Here is a 22,079-nt window from a genome sequence, read left to right as displayed (position 1 = left end):
AATATTTCATTTGTACGGAAATAAACAAAACAAAACACCATGCATATTTCCTGTATTCTTAGTTAACACCATATTATCTGTGCTGTGTATTTTTTATTATTATTCACAATGAGATGCAAGCTTTCTTTAGGATTAGGTACTTTAAGTAACTTGTTCAAAAAGTAGTACTGCAAAGCATCTGGGGATTTTGAATTTCTTCTGTATTCAGTATTCACTTTAAGAATGTTAATAAAACATATATACTTGTCTTAATTAACAGTTTATAAGATTCCTAGCAGTTCAAATACCATAAAGTTACATACATGGAAAAGATAAATTAATCATCAAGTTTAAAACTTAAATTACCTATTCAGTGAAATGAGGCAGTTTCATGTAGATTTGATATTTAAGTATTTTGCAACAACAAAAAAATGAAATCAAATATTAATTTTTTTTTTTTCCCATGAAGATACATAACCTAGTTCTCACTGTATCCATGTACCAAACAGAGAAAAGGGGCATTCCTTGCTATTGCATGTGAGCTTAAGATTTAAACTGGGGGTGGTGTGGTGGTGATGGCATATGACATCCTAAGCATGAGTAACTCCACCTCCCGCCTTATATTTTATAAGGTGAAATCTCAAGTTAGCATGACCCAGCAAACAGCAAGCTGCATACATGCATAAAAATCTGGCTTCTCTTTCTGGCTCTGTAGTAACCAAATTTACAACAGTTTTTAACACATTACTTCATGTATCTGCATCACTGTTTTCCCATCCCACTATCCTGGAGACATTATTACAAAGTGAGAATTCTAGATGTCTTTTATACAAACACAAGACAGTTTAAGAAGAGGCTACAACTACACACAAGTTAAACAAAATGAGATTACTTACATCATAGTTATTATCACCTTGGAGAAGCACTCTAAGCAAAAGATGAAAAAAGAAATATCTGGTAATATCACTGGTTTCTAAATATTTTTTATTAAGCATTGCCTACTTTGAAGAATTAGACTCAAAATTGCTAATTATATTAAAAAAATATATGTTCTACCTAGAAAACTGATTTAGATCGATAGTCAGTGTAAGGAAAAAGTCAGACTACCATGGTATTTCGTATCGGCATACATAAACAGGAAAGCTCAGTAATATAAAAATAAAAGACCGCTTGTGTATAGCAAGCAAGCAGCTTTTCCAAACAAATGCAGTAAACTTTAGCACCTAAACTTTTAAGAATTTTTTTTCATTTGGCATACAGTTCACATGTAAACAGGAAAGAATTTTTTGAAATAAACCAAGCACCAGTTAAAATGTTGTCAACATTTAATGACATTTAAGACAAATAGACATTGGGGATGGAGGATAAGGAAGAGAAAGGACTGGCCGAAGTTTTTGAAAGCCACAGTAAATACCAACATACAAATTTGTTATTATTCAGTAGTCCTGGATGTTGTGAAAGTGGTAAGAATCAGCTCAAAACAACTGCTAAACATTAGCAGCAGAAAAACCCATCACTGCCTTTCCCTGTCATCAACAATAGAGCAGGAAAAGGATGAAAGACAGTTCCACGTTGAAGAAGACAAGCACCACGATGGCAATCAGATGGCAGTGACGGGAGGAAGAAGGCCAACACTATCAGCTTTCTTTCTGTGCCTCAGAAACGCTGAGAGGTTGAGCGAAGAAGTGACTGCAGAACAGAGTATGTACATACATTTGAAACTATTCATCCTCTTTAACAGCTGTTGAGGTGGAAAAGGCTTCGGATTACTTGAGCATCTGTCAGTCATGGCAAAGAACAGTACTCTTCAATTTCTGAAGTAAAATATTAAGGGTATAAAGGTATCAGAAATATGCTGGTATATGACTTTGCTTGCAGACTTCTACCACTGATAATGTCAGTGGTAGTAGAGCACCTTGGAAGGAAAGACCAAGGAAGAAGGCATGTGTATCAAGGATCAGAGCAATTGCCTTGGTCATTTTGCACCATAAACACCCTTTTTATCCCCAGGATTTGGCTAAATTCAGCTCTACCTGCTGTGAGTACCATCCTAATTACCTTTGAGGTGGTTAGGAAGGAATTTTTCCCCTTGGTGCAAGATTCATTTCTCAGCAGCTGGGTAATTCAGTACAAGGTTAATCCAGAAAACTCATTCCCTTTCTACCTAGCAGGTATTCAGAACAGATGACACTCAAACTGAAAGCATATTAGAAGAAAAATCTCTCCAAAATAAGCAAAATGTATCTATGATTATAATAATTCAGCAAGCAAGAAATAAAACACCTTTTCTCCTCACTCCCTTAGAATAAAAACGCCACTAGCACAGCCACCATCAGCACAGGGCTATATGGTTATATAGGAGGCCCGACTGTTCCAAACTCCACATGATAGAGGACTGACTGATGAGTAACCTCATGGGAAGTTACTGACAAAGCTGGATAATCAGAGAGTCATGATCCTGGGGGTCTTTCTGAAGCCTACATAGCAGGATGAATACATCAGCACTGTTGTAACTGGCATTTCTCACCCTAAGTAGAAGATTGGGGTTTGCAGTTTAGAGTGGTGGATTTGAGATTTTTAGGGCATACTCTGTGCAGGGGAAATGAGAAGAGAAGGATTCTATACAGACAGGTTTATTGAGAGCACCAGATCAGTGCATTTATAATTATATAGAAAGATATTTATGAGCACACAAGGATCCTCAAAGACCTGGAGACAAATACAGAACACTGAAGAGAAGACAGACACTTAAGGTTAAGTGCTGAGTTTCAATAGCTTTCCACAAATTTGAGACTACCACTACCAGAGCGTTGTACAATACTTTGCTTCAGTACACGACTGTCTCATATTGGTACAATGCTATGCAAGTTTTGTGCTGCCACGACACTTACAACTCAAGATAAATGAAGATTAATTTGAGCAGGCAAAATGTTCAAATTTGGCTAATCTCATAAATTTGATAGACTGATTTTCTGAGCTCACACTTCATTTTAATGCAAGAAAGAATGCAAAGCACAAAAGTATTCTGGCACTTGTAGTAGACTGTAAACAATTTCCTTCCAGCAACAAGAATTAGTAACTCCTTCAGAACTACCAATACTCAAGATACTCAGTATCAGACTTTTAAGAGATTTTCTTGATTATTACTTCAGAAAATTCTACTAGGATTTTGAACACTGTAAAATTCAAACACCGTAAGGTCATCACAGATACTACCTCACATGCCAAATTTAGTCAAAAGCTACATAGCCAGACAGAAATCAGAAGGTAATAGAGAATCAGATTTTTCACCGTAAATCCTGAGAAAGGCGCTACAATAGAGACAATGCCTTTCTTCCACATTTTTTTCCTATTAAATGGCTAGAACAGCTGAGACAGACTGCAAACTGAGCTCATGTCTTGAGCACTTCTTGGGACTGGAATAATTTCATGACTTTGGGATGGTTGGTCTTTAGATGCTTGTAGATGGCTTCAGTAAATATGTCAATAGTGCATAAAATTACTTCATTGATTTTTTTTTTTTTGTAGTTAGATATCAATCCTTATCTGCCTAAAACCAGTTTGTTATAGGCATAACAGCTGAATTTATTGAAATAATCCTCGTGCTATGGCAACAACTAAAACACTCCTGGTAATACCACATAAAATTTCAGTATTTCTGGAGACTTCATTGAAAGTATTCCAATACATCTCTTACAGAAAACAAAGAAGGGCTTTGTTAGAGCATTTAATAATTTTTTTGAAGGAGGAGACAGTTGTTTGCCCCCCACCCCCCCTTTTTTTAAAGGCTTCAACAAAGCTAAAGAATTAGATCGCAAAATGCAGTAATCTTAAGTATTTCCACTTTTGAGTTTCCTCACTATTCAGCAAACACTAGACATAATAGGCAATCCATCAAAACCAATTAGCAGGATTAAGCAATGTTTTCATTAGTAAACACTGTCTTTCCACCACAATTTTCAAATTATTTTCCTTTTCCAGATATGAAAACAATCTATCCCACTCTTTCAGCAGCCAGAATAAATACAGTAAGCGTTAAAGAACTCTTTTAAAACATCCATTCTGTCTACACTGAAAATAAACACTATTCCTGTCCAGTAAGGCTATCAGTTTAAATGGAAACAACTTACACATTGCCTAACGAAATGCCCAGCATTCTACAAGTAGTATACAGTGCTTGGATATAATCCGAACACAGTAAATATTATTGAACTATACCTGAAAGATGAATACAAGTCAGATTTCTCAACATAAAAGAAACTGTATTATAAAGATCATTTTATCAATGCAAAACTTTTTAAAACACCACCTGATAAAACTTGGTACATAAACATCTCTCTGTTCAGGAGAATACTGCATCACAGACAGCATTGTTCTCATATTTTTTAAATTAAAAACATGGAATTTTTTTTTTACTAAAATTGAGAACAACAAAATGGTTAAAGGGTCCTTTTTAATTTCAAGCTGATGCAATGATCAAAGTAAAGCACCTTCTGGGAGGGCAGAGGGAGGGAGACCTTTTCTTGTTGTAGTCATTGGGGGAGGTTTTCTTTGTTGTTTGAACTCTTTTGACCAACTGTAGGCTAGACAACAGCCACTAATCTTCATTAAGAAGGGGGATTCTGATCTTCCACTAGGTTGTGTGAGCAATACAATATATGTGTAAAACCATGACACTGCAATTAAGTTGTGCATCTGCCTGTAAGAAAATACTCAAGTGTGGACTTACAAAGACCCATCTGACAAAGCTCTACTAAATAGCTCATGGGATGATTAAAAAAAAAAATAATCTAGGAACAGAAACTTTAGTTCATAGATACTGTTATGAGCAACATATTTTGCTGGTCAAATACTGTTGCCAGACAACTTCTTTCATTTTCCCCCCCCCACTATAAAAGTGCTTTCATATGGAGCAGACCAGAAATTCAGCCATGCTCTGGGACACAATTCACCAAGGGCAAGACTTAAAACAGTTCATCAAGAAACTAATCTAGTATTAGGTAGCAAAATATTGTGAGAGCTTTCATATTCCTCAGTTCTAGCTACAACAGAATACAACATATCAAAGTAGCAATAAAAACAATGCACAAGTAAAACAAAAAACCCCACCCTGGAGCTATTAACATACAACATCATTTTTGTTTCAGTCTGACCTCACTCTATAGCAACTAGTGCCATATTACACAAAACCTATTCTAGAATATTTACCCAAGAGTTGACCTGACATTAGAAGTCATATTCAAACAGATACTCAATTTCCATTGCAAACTAGCAGGTTTTCTAATGTCTTTGAGAATAATCACTATAGTAACTCTTAACTGTTTTTTTAGTCTAGCGTATCTTACAATCTTGAAATATGCAAGTCAAATTAGAAATCCATTGATAATTGTTCTTAGAATATACCAACCACCATTTTAAAAAAAACTTAAAACTTGCAAAATTGATGATGTGTAATTTCTGCTCTTGACTGCAACAGACTACATGGGTGAACTTATATAAGAGAACAATACACAATTTCATCAATACAATCACAAACTCTATTAACAGTGTCTTCTATTTATATGATAAAATTTAAAGACAGATTAGAAATACGTGTATCAGTATTATTTACATTTCCTAGTGTCCCATTTGCACTTACAACCAACCCATACATTGTTATCTTCTAGATTGTAACCCTAACCCTAGGACTTTTTTTCCAATTCTTTCAGGATTAAAACTCTACTAATTATTTCTGGAAATGTCTTTAATCTACACCAAAACAGTCCAAGACAGACCAGGGCAATAGAGCCCTGTCCCGTTCAGTATGGAGAGAAATTAAGAAAGCAGTATCTAGACAGATGGCTTCTTCATAAGGAGATAAAAATGTAGGTGGTATCAGAGGAATGCTTCCCTGGTAATAATACCTGAGCTAGATGATCTGAAGAGGAGTTCACAAAAGGTCTAACTTACAAGTGAACACCCAAGGAAAGAAAGCAGCTCTAGAAAATGTAATGAAATATAACATATGACAACACTAACCAATTGATAACCTTGAGGCTAAAGCCTGTAACAGAAGTAGATTACCATAATCCTGAAGGTATTACACAAAATGGTTTTACCAAATTATACACACCTAACAGGGAAAATGTAAAAGTCACCCAGAATAAGAAGGTATCAGCAAAACAGGTCAGTACTGAAAAAAAAAAGAAGCAATGAACACTAGACTTGATATACCAAAGCAGATTTTTTATTCCTACTAGAGAACCAAACTAGACAGCAATAAACAGCAGAACTGCAATTTGATGATTGAGGACAACCAATCACATGGAAAACATATCTTCTCACTGCAAAATGTATGTTACAACCATATATATTTGTATATTAAGTAGAAGCTCACAAGGCATGATACAGTCCAGGAAGATAGCTTGAATGTTACTGCTAGACCTGAACTACTACTATTCAATAGAGTTTTATCGCTGTTGTCTCCCATTTTCGTCTTGGATTACCAAACTTCTAGACAGGGACACTTACAGAATAGCAGTAATTTTTACCTGCAATTGAAGACTAAGGGTGGGAGGACTCTCTGCAGAGTGTTTAACTAGAATTATGAGCCAAGTCATGTATGCATCCAGAAAAACTAGGTATTAGATAGTTCAATTTATCCTAATAACATTCATTGAAACAAAACAAAACAAAAAATCAGCTAAAGAATATTTCTAAGCCCCTTAGTCATAAAGATAAACCAAGACAAAGAGCTGACTCTAATACATACCTTGACCAGAGAAAACACTGAGCAACAACTCAGGAAATAAAAGATACGAACAATTGCTTTACAGAGGCCACTGAATTTAATGAAAGCACTAAAAATTATTGTTGCTACTGTAAATTTTAGCTTTAATTTCCACATTCTTGACTGCTTAGGAAATAATAAAAATGAAAGAAGCATCTCAATGCAAGTCAATAAAGTTTACATTTCCTTCCTTGAAAACAAGAGAGGAGCATGAAAGGAGGTAAGGAAATGAAAAAGCAGAGAGAAAAGAGAGAAAAGGAAACCCAACAAATAGAAAAAGCAACGTTCCTTGAGAATTTTCACTTTTAATGATCTTGATTCCACCCAGAAAGAGAAATGTATTGTACTCTATTTTTACACAAATCAAAAAATTTCCAGGGAGATGCGTGTTCAACATTATTTATCACTTCCAATCTTCATGTACAAAACTAGATGGCAGAAATCCCACACTAGTTGTTCATATGGCAATTCTTAACTCTGCTATGAGCTAGAGCTAATGCAACATGTTGCCCACTTATCTTCATCCCAACTACTTAACAAACATAATTAATGTGAACATACTGCTTAACAGTTACTGAAATAATTCATATGTTGGGATTGGATATCCAGTTACAAAAACCTATCCCCTAAAACATTATTGCATTTTGTGCTGGGTTTGTGTGAAGAGGTTTTCGGTAGTGGGGGAGGGGGCTACAGCAGCGGCCCCTGTGAAAAGCTTCTTGAAAGCTCCCCTGGCTCCAAGATGGACCTGCCTCTGACCAAGGCAGAGCCAATGGTGGTTGTGCCCCTGCGATAACATATTTAAGAAGTGGAATCTGAGAGGTGGCAGAGCGACTTGTGAGTAGGAGTTACAAGAAGGACACCTATGCGAACACCAAGGTCAGTGGAAGGAAGGAGGAGGAAGGGTTAAGGTGCACCAGAGCATGGACCCCCCCTGTATCCCATGGTGAGATGGCAGGGCTGCGCCCCCACCACCCATGGGGGTCACCGGAGGAGCAGAGATTCACCTGTGGTCTGTGGAGGACCCCCAGGACTCTGTGGGAAGGAGAAGCCCCCACTGCTATAGTTCGGCACTGGGAGGACTGCACCTCATGGAGGTGACCCACACCCGAGCATCTTGAGAAGAATGCATCTGTGGGGAGGAGTCATGGTGGAGGTTTGTAGAGGACTGTCTTCCGCGAGAGGGGAACAACGTGGAGCAGGGGAAAGAATGGAGGAGAGTGCTTCACTCACACCTTTAAGAAAGCACCAGTGACCAACTGCATCTCCCCATCCCCTGCCCCTGCACCACTGGGAAAGGAGGTAGAGATATCGGGAACAAAGCTGGGCCCGATAAGAAGAGAGGAGTGGGGGGAGGTGTGTACCATTCTGTCTGTTAAGTGTTGGCTTTGTTAGTATCTGCATTACAGTGATGTTCTTGGTTTTTTTCTTCCCTTAACCATCTTGCTTTTTGCCTGTGCCCATCTAAACGGGTGAGGGACCCCTCTCTGTCCCTCCCTTGATTCCTGAGACTTTTTGTTTCACTCTTCTTCCCAGAGCTCGGGGAGGAGTGGAAGGGGTGGGGGGTGGGAAGAGAGAGTGAACGGCTGTGTGGTGCTCAGTTGGCCCCTGGGCCTAAACCACAACACATTTAACTGCTAGCAGCTGGTTTTTTAAGGTAAAAATTAACGTTGCAAGGACAAAAGATATCCAAAATCAACGTAACAACCTGAACAGCAGAAATTTAACAGGCTCTAGCCTTTACACCAGCTAAAGGCAAAATCCCATACATCTCTATTCACTGGAATAAGCACCACTCAAAATATATTTTATATGTAAATATTTTTCCTAGCCAAAAATCAAGAATTACCTAAGTAGTGCTTTACTTAAATATACTTCAGAAAAGGCTTCCATTAGCATGAAGTTCGTTTTGAAAGACAGAGCAAATACTCCATTACTTACCTGGAATATGTGCTAAATTTAACTTAAGTGAAGTTTATCATAACACTCAGTGTATTACTTCACACTGTGATTTGCAATTACACCTTCATCAGAACAACTGGTCAAAACCAGAAGTTACTCTTTATGCAATGCTCTGAATTTTGCCTAGCCACAATCTATTTCCCTTCATTTCTAACAAAGCAACTTTTCAAACAAATAGTGACACAAAGATAAACTCAGAGTGATTTCTTATGTTCTACATCCTTATCTCAAACACCAATTCATTTCAATTTTTAACACCTTCAGCTAAGTTTTAGTTTTTCTTACCCTGTTTAGATTAATACAAATTTGCTTTTGTCAATTAGAAATATTAATTATAAAACAATGTTTTCCTCAAAAATCATAGAAGTGTGTTCCATTCATTTTCTTTTAACCTTTTTGAATGAGAAGTAGTTTTGTCAGAAAAAAACATGCTTGTGAAAACAAAGCAAATCTCTAACGTGTCCAGAGGACCAGGGTTTTTTCAACTGAAAAATAATGCTCGTAAGTAGCATTTTAGGCAGGGAACAGATTCACACATCAGGAGGGAATTCTTAAAGCCAGTATGTCTGGATTGTATGGATCTAATTAGCCACTAACTCAAGAAATAATTTACATAAGGAATATTAAAAGCACAGCATAAAGCTTCTTCATAGAAATATTTTCATGCCAGTACATTGTCTGTAGACTGTGGTCAAAATCTTCATTCAAAGTTCTTATCGCTCTCTAGGTAATAGCGATTATATTTCATTTGTAAAGACAAGAGTATTCACTTTTACTCAGTTAAACGAAGGTTGGTCTCCAAGTAGCCCTTTTGATGCAAATGAGCAGACCTGTGTCCGTGACTTCTTTTCTCCATCCATTTCAATACAGAACTAGAACTCAGTGTTTTTACCTCCTCTTGAACGGTGTCTGTTTGGTGGTAGTAATTACTGGAAAATATTCTACTCACTAAAAAGCGTAGGCACCAGTCCTTAAAGATTATAAGACACCTTTCCAGACTGTCTAAATATTGGCTTAAATATTTGTTGCAAAAAAAATATTTATTTTCCCTATCATAGGTCTGGTACACTTAAAAAGACAGTATTCTCAGATATATTCATCAGCTTTTTGATATCTATATGGTTTGCAGAGCTGCACTAGTTAAAAACTACTGAAAACCGTAAAAGCCAACATGTGGAGAAAGTCCAAGCATTTCTACCAATTTATATGATGCTCCCCTACCTCTAGACTTGCACTTTCTCTACAAGCTCCACCTGTAGTGCAGTAGGCACAGTCACTGGTAATCCCGATCTTAAAACATGAGTTCTTTTAAAGTCTCCCAGCCAGATAAGCCTATGGGTGAGCAACCGTTCAGATAGGTTTTAAATCCCCTGTAGATTCCCAAAAGATTCCTAATTCTTACTGCTTTAACTAGATTTAAATAACGATCTTGCAGAACTACTTGGATACGATGACAAATTTACATCATGTACCAGTCTTCCCTATGATCCTTAATGAATCAGAATCAGATCTGAACCCAAAGAATAAAGACAAAAATTGCATCAACTTTAAAATATCTTGTCATCCAGTGTACTGTGCAACACTTTCCATAAATAGATTAACTGTATTTAAAGCCAGTGAAAAAAAATTAAAACATACTGACTAGCTCAAACATATGTAACACCAGAACAGGGGGAAGCCAATATATAAAAACAACAAAAAAACCCTCCACAGTAAACAAAAAAACTCCACCCTTGTTCTGAAGAGTTATTCCTAATACCTTACTGCAAAGCCTACACAATTGATTTTCAGACAAAAAAAATAGAAATCATCAAATAGCCATGAAGACCTATCAAATGCCTCTTTTTTTCAAGTATGGATATTTAAAAGTTAAATACTCTATTAGTAGTTATTCTTAACACAAAGCATGCTATTTCTCCAAGCTTTTTTATTAGACCTTTCTACTTTTGTTAACACGTAGGTGTATTAGATCAGTTTAGAACAGCTTTCTCCATCAGAAAACAGAACTACAACAGACTAATGTTTCTGACAACAATCCCCAAATCCTTTGGCAACTATCAAACACCCTCCACCTGTCTTAAAAAGTGTATTGTCTCAAAAAATTCAATGCAATTCACATTCCTAACCCACAAACCATGTTCAGAAAAACAGCACTTCTCCTCCTCTCATACACAGTTATGAAAGCGTACATTTAAGTTGAAACCTTATTTTGCCATCAAGACCAACAATAACACCTAGTTCACATATGGCATCTTAAAAACAAATCTTAAATGCTTTCAGGAGGATTCATATTTATTCTATCCAACAGTGATAAACGCACTAATCTACCATACTTTTGCATCCCTTGCTCTCTTACAAAACATCCATATGCAGTTATTTTATATAATCAATCACTTAATCCCAGTAAGCACTTGGGGGGGGGGGGGGGGAGGGAAAGGGGGCGTGAAAGGGTGAAAGTACATAAATGCAAATAATTTCTTATCTACAGACTTCTGAACAAGTGTATGCAATTGTTACCAAATCATTAATTCAAACGTACTCCTTTTCAAGGGTACTATAATCACTCAAGATTTAAAACAAGATTAAAACACAAATTTATCTCCTACTGCAAAAGGTCTGAAGTCTTTTTACTGTTTTTCCATCCTTGGCCAAGAAAAAAAAAAGAAAGAAAAAGAAAGCCAGATATTAAAAGCATCCAAAACCTTGGTAACAAAAGCAAGGAGAAAGTAGAATAGAAAGGGGAAACAGATTTGCTTCATTTTGAATTTCACTGTTGATTTATCTACAAACAAAAACATGATTCACCCTACATTTCCCCAAAACCTTCTGTATCTTCTCTAGACTTGCAAAAGTGAGTAGCTGCCTCATCATTTGAGTAAAGCAAAGTAAAGCTTAATCAAGTTTAAATCAGTACCAGCATTACAGAGCCATTCAGCAAAGGCGTGTACCTAACATTACTCCTGACACCACTAGTTTAACTAGTATTAACTAAAACTTTAAAAAAGTTTGGGGTTTGTTCATTTATAAGCATCTCAAGACACAGAGCTTCTCTCACCTACTTCCTGAATAAAATTTTAAAAAATCTTCAAAATACAAATGATGCAAACTATTAACAGATTTCTCAGAATAGCAACAAGTGTTAAAATAGGTAAATACCTAACAAAGTTAAAATTTCCACCTTGCTCTCAAGCATGAATCCACAAGTGACTTCAGTGAAAGCGTAAATGAAGATACGAAACTCTCACTCCCAAAAAGTCTTCCATCTTCTTCACATGGGATACAGACAGTGGAATATCTAACTTTGAGCACAGAAGAGAAAGTTCCCTTCATCCCTGTTTTGCTGGGCAAAAGTCCCACTGAATGACTTAGTTAACTGTTCACATCACACAACAAGTTAGGAAAAGGAACACTACAACGTGCCCTACCCAAGGCTCTTGCTTTTCAGTAACTTATAGGCAACATACTTTAAGAAATAATTTGTGCCCATCTCTCAAAAGAGGCAAGTAGACAAGTGGATCTGTAAACCCTTAGGACTATTCTACACATGAAACATTAACAGGAATACAAACTGGTTTGTTTCATGAAGCACTTCTCTGAAAAAACCCCACACATTTAAACTACTTTCAAAATCCTACTCTATACATTCAAAACCAAGTCATATTTTACACTCACCATTAAAGGGATGCGGATCCAATGGACTGACAGCAATTGTGTCTCACCAAAGAATTAGACCTTTCAAACTAACACTGAGGTACATCAATAGGTCACACACAAATGAATACCTTTCACTGTCCACTGCCTAAGCTATACTGTCAAAACTCTACTCAGTTAACAGTAGATTTCACTCTTCCTTTTCTTTTCTGAATATACAAATCTCCCTGAAACCCTACTATTAAGGAAGTGATTAGCTCCTCTGGAAAATCCCACTCTTTCTCTATAGGAAACTTCAAAGATAAGTCACTTAAACCAGATTGTTTACACTGAAGAAATGCCTGAAGAATCACTATAAGGCATCAAGTCTCCATATTCTAAACACGATATATACAACCAGAAGCTCCTGGATGACTGTTTGCAGCATGGGCACACGCTAGCTGCGCAAAGTTAACCCAGCAGGCTAACGACTGTGTCCAAACGGTTTAAAATGATCCAGTTCAATCCAGCTCAGGCAGACCCAAGCAAAAGTCACATCTAGGTTACTGCATCTTCAGAGCTGCCACGCTTGCTGCATCCCCTACAATAAAGCAAGATGTGCCTTATGGTCAAGCTAAGCCTGGAACAGTGGGGAAAACAACAGAGGATTGTCAGCTCTCAAGCAGCCTAGTAAAAGGGCTTTCATTTAAGCTGATAAATAGTACACGCGTGAATCACACCATCATCTGGTTTGAAAATATTGCCAAACTTGGGTCAGTTTAGGGTAAACGGTGAAAGAAATGCAAAGATCTGTAATTATCTGAAAGGACAATATACTTTATCTATCAAACTGTTACCTACTGCCAGTTTGTTGTAAATGCACCTGCAGTCTTATCAAAGATTTTTAGAACTAGTACTCTAAAAAGCTCAGATGTTCAAAGATATGCATGCACTTGATTTTTACTATCGGTAGTTCAACTGAAATAAATATTATCATTGAGAGTGGTAAGCATGCTCCTATACAGGTTCAGAGGCTTAATTTCAGAAGTGTGTCGCTAATGCAAGTAAAATTGTTATTTCTTTTCACGGCAACTGTAACGGAGCTAGTAGGTTTTGTGCAAAGTCTAGTTAGTTATGATAAGCATGTAAGGTTGACCTAAAAAAGCGGTAGGATTTGTTAAACTACTTACTAATAAAAACCACAGAAGCACAATCTGCCATACTCATGAAGAAAACAGGCTGGAGTCAGAATGTTTTGGGAATGGACAAATGAGTTAATCAGACAGAAAATAAACCACAGACAGTTTGCAGTCGACCTGCAATTCCAGATCGTGCTATGTTCTCAAACACAATCACGAAGGCTCCTTCATGCTAGCATCAGCCCACTTTTCTGAACAAGTGACTGTCAGCCAACAGTGAGATCATTAAAACCTAAGCAATACAAGCAAGGAGCTCTAATTATGATAAATATTGCAAGATGTAAGAAATAATCACAGAAAACCCTCATCTTCATGTTCAAGAAACAGTCTGCAACGAGCAGAACTGAAAATACCCAAAGCAATTCTTTTCAAGCTACTGCAGACCTAGAATTGCTTTCAAGACTTTTTCGTGGCTACGCTAGCAGCCAGCACCTGGATGCAGAAACAGAAGCAAGCTCCCAAGACCAAGCCAACGTGATTTCTCAGAGGCTTCTGTTAATAAACAACCAGGACCGGGGCCAGGCCAAGAGCAAGTGTGAATTTCCTCCTTTTCCCCGGGAACACGCACATGACCGGCCTCCACCCTCGGAGAGAGGAGCTCGCTGTCACACACAAACAGGGCTCTAACCTGCCTCCCGAGCCCTCCCCCCCCCCCCCCCCGCCGCTTTCAAACCAGACGCGCAGCATTAACCAGCCAAAAGGGAACACGACAAGTGGTAGTGGTAGGGTGTGGTTTGACTATTACTTTTCTAAAAACAGAGTAAAACCCAGCCTCTCTCAGCCATCAGAAACACCCATTTCATTAGGAAGAAATGACCCGCTGTGTTTTTCCGGTACAACATGTGAGCTCAGGACTACGAACCTGCTCGCGGTATTTACTTGACACCGAGGGCTGGCAGCCTCCGGCCACGGCGAGCCAAAGCGTCCGTCACGCCCGGGGAAGGCAACCCCGGGGACTGCACCAGCGGCCCCCAGAGCCACCCTAGGAGCGCAGGTTGCTTTGTAGGAGGCGCCTCCTGCACAAAGCCGAGTATTTAAAGGAACAAACGAGCAGGCAACAACAGAAAAGCCCATCAGCAGGCTTTTCGGTCCTTCTCTTCCACCAGCAGCCTTTCGGCTCTGTTTAAGTCACAGACAGACAAAAAAAAGCCCACGGAGGTAACGCGTTTCGGGGTCGGGAGGGGGGGTTAGCCTCTCTATGACCGCCCTTGCCCGCCCCCTTTCGCCACCTTCAGCTCCCAGAGGGTTTCCTGCTTCTGAGCCGCCTGTCCCGCAGGGTCGGGCCGGCATGTGCCTGCGGGAGGGGAAGGGAGGAGGGAGGGGAGGGCTCTGGCCCTGCGTTCCCTTTCCGTCCCCGGCGGCTGCAACCTGCCTCTTCTTCCCCCGAGCCGCTCCGGGCAGGGCAGGGGGCCCGGCGCCCGCTCCCCGGCCCTCCCCGCCGAGGAGCGGAGCCTCCTCCCCAGCTGGAGCGGGCCGCGCGTTACCCGAGAGCGAGGGGGAGGCCTGCGCCCCAGCCCCCCGACCGGGGGGGCGGCGGGGGCCCAGGCTGACCGCGGGCCGCGAGGCGGAGCCGGGCGCGGCCTGGCCCGGGCGCGGTGTCTCACCTCCCGGGCGGCCCGGAGCGGGTGGCGGGGCGCGCCGGGACGCAGCGGGCCGGGCCGGGCCGGGCCGGGCGGGCGGGCAGGGCGGGGGGGACCGTGGCGGGGTGGCTCACCTCGGTGGGGTCGCTGATCTCGAACAGGTCCAGCCGGTTCGCGTTCCAGTGGTTGATGATGTCGGCGAGTTTGCGCCGCTCCTCCTCCCGGCTGCCGCCGCCACCGCCGCCCGACATCCTCGCCGAGCCCGCCGCCGGGGAGCCGAGCCGGGACCGGGCCCTCTCCGCCGAGCCCCGGCGAGGGGCGGAGGCGGGGACGGAGCGGGGGGTCCCTCAGTCCCGGCTGGGGAGGGGAGGGGCCGGCTCTCCCCTCGGCCGCTGCCGGCACAGGCGATGCGGAAACGCCCCGGGATCGCGCCGCCGATAGCGATCGGCGCCGGAGGACAGCGGGGAAGGAGAGAAAGAGAAAGGGGGAAGGGCGGGGAGAAGGCGGAGGAGGAGGAAGGATGCCCCAAGTCGTCGTCGGCGGCGGCCGCTGTGTCCCCCAGCTCGGCAGCGTCTGTCCCCGCTCGCCTGCCCTGAGCCGAGCGAAGCCGCCGCTGCTGCCGCCTTTCTCCGCCCCGGTATCGCCCTCCCCTCGCTCCCTCACACACCGTCCCGTGCGCGCCCCCGCCCGGCCGCCCGCCCTCCTCCTCCTCCTCCCCCTCCCCCTCCCCCTCCCCCTCCCCCTCCCCCTCCCCCTCCCCCTCCCCCTCCCGGGGGCGCGCGCGCGCGCTCCCGCCGGCCTTCACCTCCCGGCGGCGCGCGCCTCGGGAGGGCGCCCCCTGCGGCCCCCCCGCGCGGGGAGGGGGCGGGGCGGGGCGCGGCCAGGTGCGGCGGCGGCCGCGCGCGGGGAACGGCGCGGGGGGAGGGGCGGCGGCCGGGGACACGCGGCGGCCGTTAGCGGCGGGCTGGGGGGAGCAGGCACCGGGGGGTGCCTGTGTGCGCCGGTCTGCCCGCCCGTAGCGTGGCGGGAGGCCCCTCAGCCGTCAGCGGGAGCCCCGGCTGCCGCGCGGGGCCGGCGGTCGGGCCCTCGCAGCAACAAAGGGCCTGGGCTGCCGCGGCCGCGGGAACAAAGACCCTGCGGTGGAGGCTGGCGCGGCCCTGCCGTGGCCTCTCCGCGCCAGGACGGCCGGGCGGGCGGGCGCGTCGCCGCTTCCCAGCCCGCCCTCACTCCCAAACCCCCGCCCGCCCGCGGGCAGAGGTCAGGGCGCACGGCCGGGGAGCGGGGGAGCAGGTCAAGGCCGCGGCGGAGCGGAGCGGAGCGGTGCCGGGCGGTGCCGCCCGCGCACCCTGCGGCCTCCAGCCCCTCGCCTCGCCTTCCCCTGCCTCGGCTTCTCCCTGCAGAGCGAGGGGAGTAACGCCCCGCTGCTTCCCTCCGTGCTGCTGTGTTTAATAATGTTTGTGGAGTGTTTTCGGAGCGCTGTGTGAAAGGAATTGTCTAAAAAAGGCTGTATTGACAGAAATTCCCACAGCTTGAGATGAACCTGAGAGGAAGTTAAAGCATCAGATATGTTTTAATGCGTCTTAGACATAATTTATGTGTGGTTTCTCACAAAGTGTGTCAGTTGTCTGTAAGAGGCGTCGCCCATTGTATGGACTCTGGAAACGAGAACAGCTCTGGGGGTTTGGCTTTGGGTTTTAACCCACTGAAGTAAGCAATGCATCCTGATAACTTCAGGAGTCATATTTACTTGCATTGGGCATCCTCTGAAATTTAGTCCTTCAACAATCGTATTTCAACTCAGCTGCCCGAGTTTGTATCTTTTTTTGTTTCTTCAGGTGGTTAAAAAGGGAGAAATACCGTTTCTTTTTAGTGTACCTGGCAAAGTATTTTAAGTTACTCTTTCTGAGGGAGTTCAGATGAGTGGGTTTTGCTGATGAAGTTTTGATTGGCTGGGTTATTTGAAGAAGACGATTCCTCAGAGGCCTTGTCTACATTAAGCAATTAAATTATTGTTTTTATCCTGCAGTATAGCTCCTGTATAAGTACCAGCAGTTCTGGTTTTACAGGTGAAGGTCAGTTATATTTTTGCCCTACATCTCTAACTGTGCCATATTAGAGCTTCACAGTTCCAAGGACGGAAGAGATCTTGTTTCTCAGATCCCACTCAGGGAGGTGTTGAAAGCCCATCTGAGAGCCCTTGGGGAGCTTGGAGGGGGGGACAAAACCTCAGGTTCTTGTCATCATCCTAAAACTATGCTATATTCCTTTTAGAAGTAAAGTGTAGAGAGAAGAAGGAACAGACAAACAAAGAAATTCAACTCACATAAAAGGGGGAAAATTATGCTCAGTTTTTTTTCCATATCCAGAAAGAATGTGCTGCCAGGTAACTTTGGATGTTCTGGCAGTGCCTGCAAAGATCAAGAAACCATTTAAAATCTGTGGTGCTATAACCCACAACCCAGGCAGATAGCTGCACGCCCTGTGACAGATGACATTTGCAGAGTGGTGTCCTGATTTGGGTGCTTGTCTCTGGATGTTGGTGAAATGGGATTGTTGAAGACACAGGATGAGAAACAGTGGATGTATTACTTCAGGATTAGGAAGAAGACTTTTATGTACAGGGTGTGCATAGATCACTGTTTGCTATTAGAAGCTACATAGATAAAATTGTTTTTCCTGGGGAAAAGAGGTGGTTGCTCTGGGAAAACTGGCTACTGAAAGCAGTCGACTTAGCATTGCTGGCGTATCTGGGTTTTCAAATGCCGAGAAGCACCAGGAATAAAATTATCACTGTGCTGGACCCATGCGGTATATATAATCAGCTGTGAATTTATTTTATTCTATTTTAACCGCAGCTAGTCAGCATTTCTAATCTGTAGCTAGACTCCAGCCTGGAAACAAACAAGCCCTTCAAACTGAGCAGAATTAGAGCAGGCGAATAATGTTTACATGTCATTTCTCAGAAATCTCAAGTCACTACAATGTATTTCTGTAGTGGCAGGAGCAATGGAAACGCTACTGATGGTCAGATACCAGGAGCGACCACACTGCTGATTAGCTCCACGCGGAGTTGGACGGTGCTGAAGCAATGTTGAAAGAAACCAGGCCTGCTTGTACCTGCAGAACAAGTTGTTGCCATCAACAGTCAAATGGCAGCAGCTTTAGTACAGCATCAAGGCTTAAGAAAAATCATAATATAGACAAGAATTCAGCTGTCTGAGTGAACCAGCAGGATGGCATGCGAATGGAGATTTTACTGTGGGAGATAAAGCATAAGCCCTGATCTCCTTGGAAAAGCTAGTGTGCAGAGAGCTAAAGCATGAAATTACAGTGTACCAGCTAGTGTACAGTGGAAAACGCGTGCTGCTTTACTTTCCATCCCTATTTTTTTCATAGGGCTATTGCAGTGAGAAGTAAAACAGCTGCTGTAAAACCTAGCAAGCGACATGATTCTGGTGAACGGTTGTAAAAAAAAAATTCAGGGATATTTATGAATGGAAAGCATTATACACATAAAATACATTATAAACAGGATCGTGTGTTTGAGCTGTCATCAAGGCATCTTCCATTTAAGGTATTGCATAAAGTTTTTTTAAACCGTTCAGTTAAATTTTTGCCTGTGTTCTTTCTGAGACTTTTATTATTTACATAGTGAGAAGACAGAATCCTATCTGAGGAGTTTCCAATTCAGTCCAGCATTCCTGTAGGTAGCCCCACTGAAGCTGGTGGCAGAGTTAGATTTAACTCTATAAGTGATCACATACTTGATAAGAAATAATATGGTGATAGGGTGTGAGAAGCAAAAGAATGTGGAACAAAAACTGCTTTACTTGCAAGTGATAATGAAGAATGTTTTTTACTTCTTTCCTTACTGAACAATGTTCTGTTCTTTTCTAAGGTGCTTAAGATAACTAAGCTACCATAAGCCATTATTGTGATTGTTTGTTCAGCACTCAAAGTATATGTATTTTGCAGAACAAATAAGATAAACGCCCTTCCCTGTAGAGCTTGCAAGCTAAATTTTGTCACAGGTGAGAGCAACAACTAGAAGAGAGATCCATAAAGAAGAAACAGTTACACAAGGAGGCCTTTGCAATCCTCTCTGTTCCCCAAGACATCAAGAAGTGCCGTGTCCATGTAGTTACCTGCCGCGAGGGGGTCGTGTCTGTGCAGCTTCTCTCGTTAATCACGTTGGCGTACATCTGTCCCTGGGGGATCTGATGGGTATAAGCAACAGCAACGTACAGGATCCCTTTTATTTCTGCTCCTTGGCTAGTGCAGTTCATGCAAATAGTTCTCTCGCATAGGGTAGGTTTGCATGAAGTTAGGGTCATGCTCCGCTGGTCTCCTGGCCGCTCACCAGCTGCCCATATGGTTGCCAGAGTGCAGCATTAATTTTCTGAGGCAGCACGCATGTGTACTGCCATGCTGTATAAATCAGCACACTGTTAGAAGTTATAACTTCATAGATAAGACTGAGATTATTAAAGTAACCCTTCTCATGGCTTCCCAAGAGTGCATGCGTTACTAGAACAGAAGTATCGAAGCTGTAATTTTGCATAATGCAATGGAAACGCTTATGTTAGAGCAACATTAACATTGCAAACCTGGGTCATCAAACTCCAGTCCTTACATAGGTGACACACCCACTGAGGTAGATAAATTAGCCAGAATAAGGATTGCAGCTTTGGACACTATAAACACACATGAGTCAGGGAGGGAAAAGAAGTTTTTCATTGCACCATTATCTCACCCTCATGAATTGCACGCACCGTGTACATCAAAGTATCAATTTCAGAGCCTAATTGGTAAACAAACACAGTATATACAGGCTATGTGGGCAAATTCATGCTGGATGAAATATCTTTATGTTTAGATCTCACTTTTCTTACTGTATGAATGTAGGAGATTACATTTAATAACCTTGACCTCTTTAAAATACAAGTAGGGAGGGGGAGTAGAGGGGAAAACAGGGCAAGTGTGGCAAGTTATGTAATTGGATTTTGGAATTCTTTAGGTTTTCAGTTCAATTATCCTCACTCTATTTTTAGGAAGCACAAAACTGTATAAATGGCAGCTATCTTCATAAATGTATCTTACTTTTGGTTTCTCTATGGATAAATTACAAAAACTGTCAAAAAATTCCCTTAATGAAGGTGCTTAATTTTTATTATGTGTAGAAGATCTTTCAGAGTCATTTATTGGTAAACGTTTCTTGGGTCAAGATCCCTCAAGTTCTATTTGTACTAATAAAATAGTGTAAGAGCCTTTCTCTACAGCCAACTGACCTCGCCTGGCTTGCCTCCACGGCTTTGAATTGTTTTAGCTCTAAAACAGGGTGGCTGCATGCAAATTGCCTGCTGGAGTGGTCGCTGGCATGTACTGATTCCTAGTCTGTGCCCAGGAGTTGTCTGTGAGCTATCCAGTTCATAGCCAGACCACGGTAACAATTTAACTTACAGATGGTCAGGCACAAAGGAGTGGCTCTGGGTGCTTAAATGGTCCAGTGGACCATTTAGAAGGGAAGAAAGAGCCTGCAGGCTCTTCTTGCACCACTGGCTAGGGTCCTCTGCCCAGGCAGGGTGCTCAGGCATACTTGTGCTTGTAGGGTCAGAGCACGCACAGCCTCCGTCCTGTCTTAACTGAAGTGTGGTCTTTGACCCATGTTCAACACGGTGGATAAGAGTTTGACTGTTTCACAGCATATGAGCATTCATGTTGACTTCAGCAAGGTGTGTGTTTGTCTTCAGGTGAACAGCTCCTGGAAGTGAGAAGCACATGGGAAGAGGGTGAGGTCCTAGTTAGAAGTTTGCAGTCAATGTGAGCCTAATACTGGAATCCTGCTGGATTCATCCTCAGATGAATACTGAATGCTTTTCTGGAAAATGTTTTTTATCCAGCAAGTCCTGTTCTGAACACAGAGGTATTGAGGAGAAATATAATGGCTGGAATATACATTAGATTATCAGACGATCTCTCCTGGCCTTAACCCATATTATTTAAAATGCAATCGGTTAAAACAAAGTTCAAAGCTGCTGCAGGTACCACAGAAGCCTTCTGATAGTTCTTATTTTTAATCACAGATCTCTGCTTTAAAGTATTTTCTCCCGAAACTGCTGTGTTGTGAAAGTAGATGAGAAATTGACTGAACATAAGAAGGGAAAGGAAGAAATGGAGTCTTTGTAAAAATTTTCAAGTGGACAGTGAAAATAAACTGACATCCCCCGTATCCAGAAATTTAGCTAATCTCTCAGTAGTATACAGCATCATTTGTAAAAATGATATATTTGTAAAAATGCTTAGATAAGAGTTATGCATTTCTATTAAGTTGAGGGTAGCTCTCCAATCAGTGGTCCAAACTAGGCTATTAGTTACAACAATGTGTAATCATGTCAAGGCTCTTTGAGCAAGATGTAGTGGGTGTTTGGTCTTGTAATTAACCTGCTGCCATTGGCCACGCATTCTCTCCACCCTGTAATTACTTGACTAAAAAAATAACGCCATTCAAAGCATACATTGTATAGAAAATGAAAAGAGCATTCATTTTAATCTGTTTTCACACTCACACGATGACTATAGCTCATACATACATTTCACATAATGAGCAGAAGTCGTTTGGCCACATCTGAGCAGTTTTTCTTTAAAAAGTTTGATTTGGAAGCAAACTGGGTCAGCATGCCATTGGCTTTTTGTTTTGATTTCACTTTTTTAGAACCAATCCGAAGATAATGGAAGGATTTTCACCTAAAAATATCTTACCACTGAGCTAAGAATGTAATGGATATTAAATTTTTGCTCCAACAGTCATTGTTCTTTTAAATCATACAATGTGCATAAGTCCTGTATATGGAGAGCATTAGCCTCAAAAACAAATACTTCAGAAAGCTTGTGAGTGAAAACATTGGTGTAAACCTGTGAAATGAAAGTGCCTGCTCAGCAAAAAAAGCCCAATCCTTCCTT

The 22,079-nt window shown here is 42.0% G+C and overlaps 1 protein-coding gene across 20 annotated transcripts in view; it reads right to left on the bottom strand.

The window, feature by feature from the left end:
* Positions 1-15,787, bottom strand: part of AFDN (afadin, adherens junction formation factor) — a 130,014-nt gene extending 114,227 nt beyond the window's left edge. For all 20 annotated transcript variants that reach the window (XM_074896660.1, XM_074896661.1, XM_074896663.1 and 17 more), the window contains exon 1: positions 15,254-15,787. In XM_074896660.1, the coding sequence (XP_074752761.1) occupies positions 15,254-15,370 (117 nt within the window). In that variant the 5' untranslated portion in view covers positions 15,371-15,787. The remainder of the gene's footprint in view (positions 1-15,253) is intronic.
* Between the last annotated feature and the right edge of the window lie 6,292 nt (positions 15,788-22,079).

This window comes from Athene noctua, chromosome 1 (genome assembly GCF_965140245.1).
Source record: "Athene noctua chromosome 1, bAthNoc1.hap1.1, whole genome shotgun sequence".
NCBI classification, from domain to species: domain Eukaryota; kingdom Metazoa; phylum Chordata; class Aves; order Strigiformes; family Strigidae; genus Athene; species Athene noctua.
This window is presented reverse-complemented; position numbering and strand designations above follow the sequence as displayed.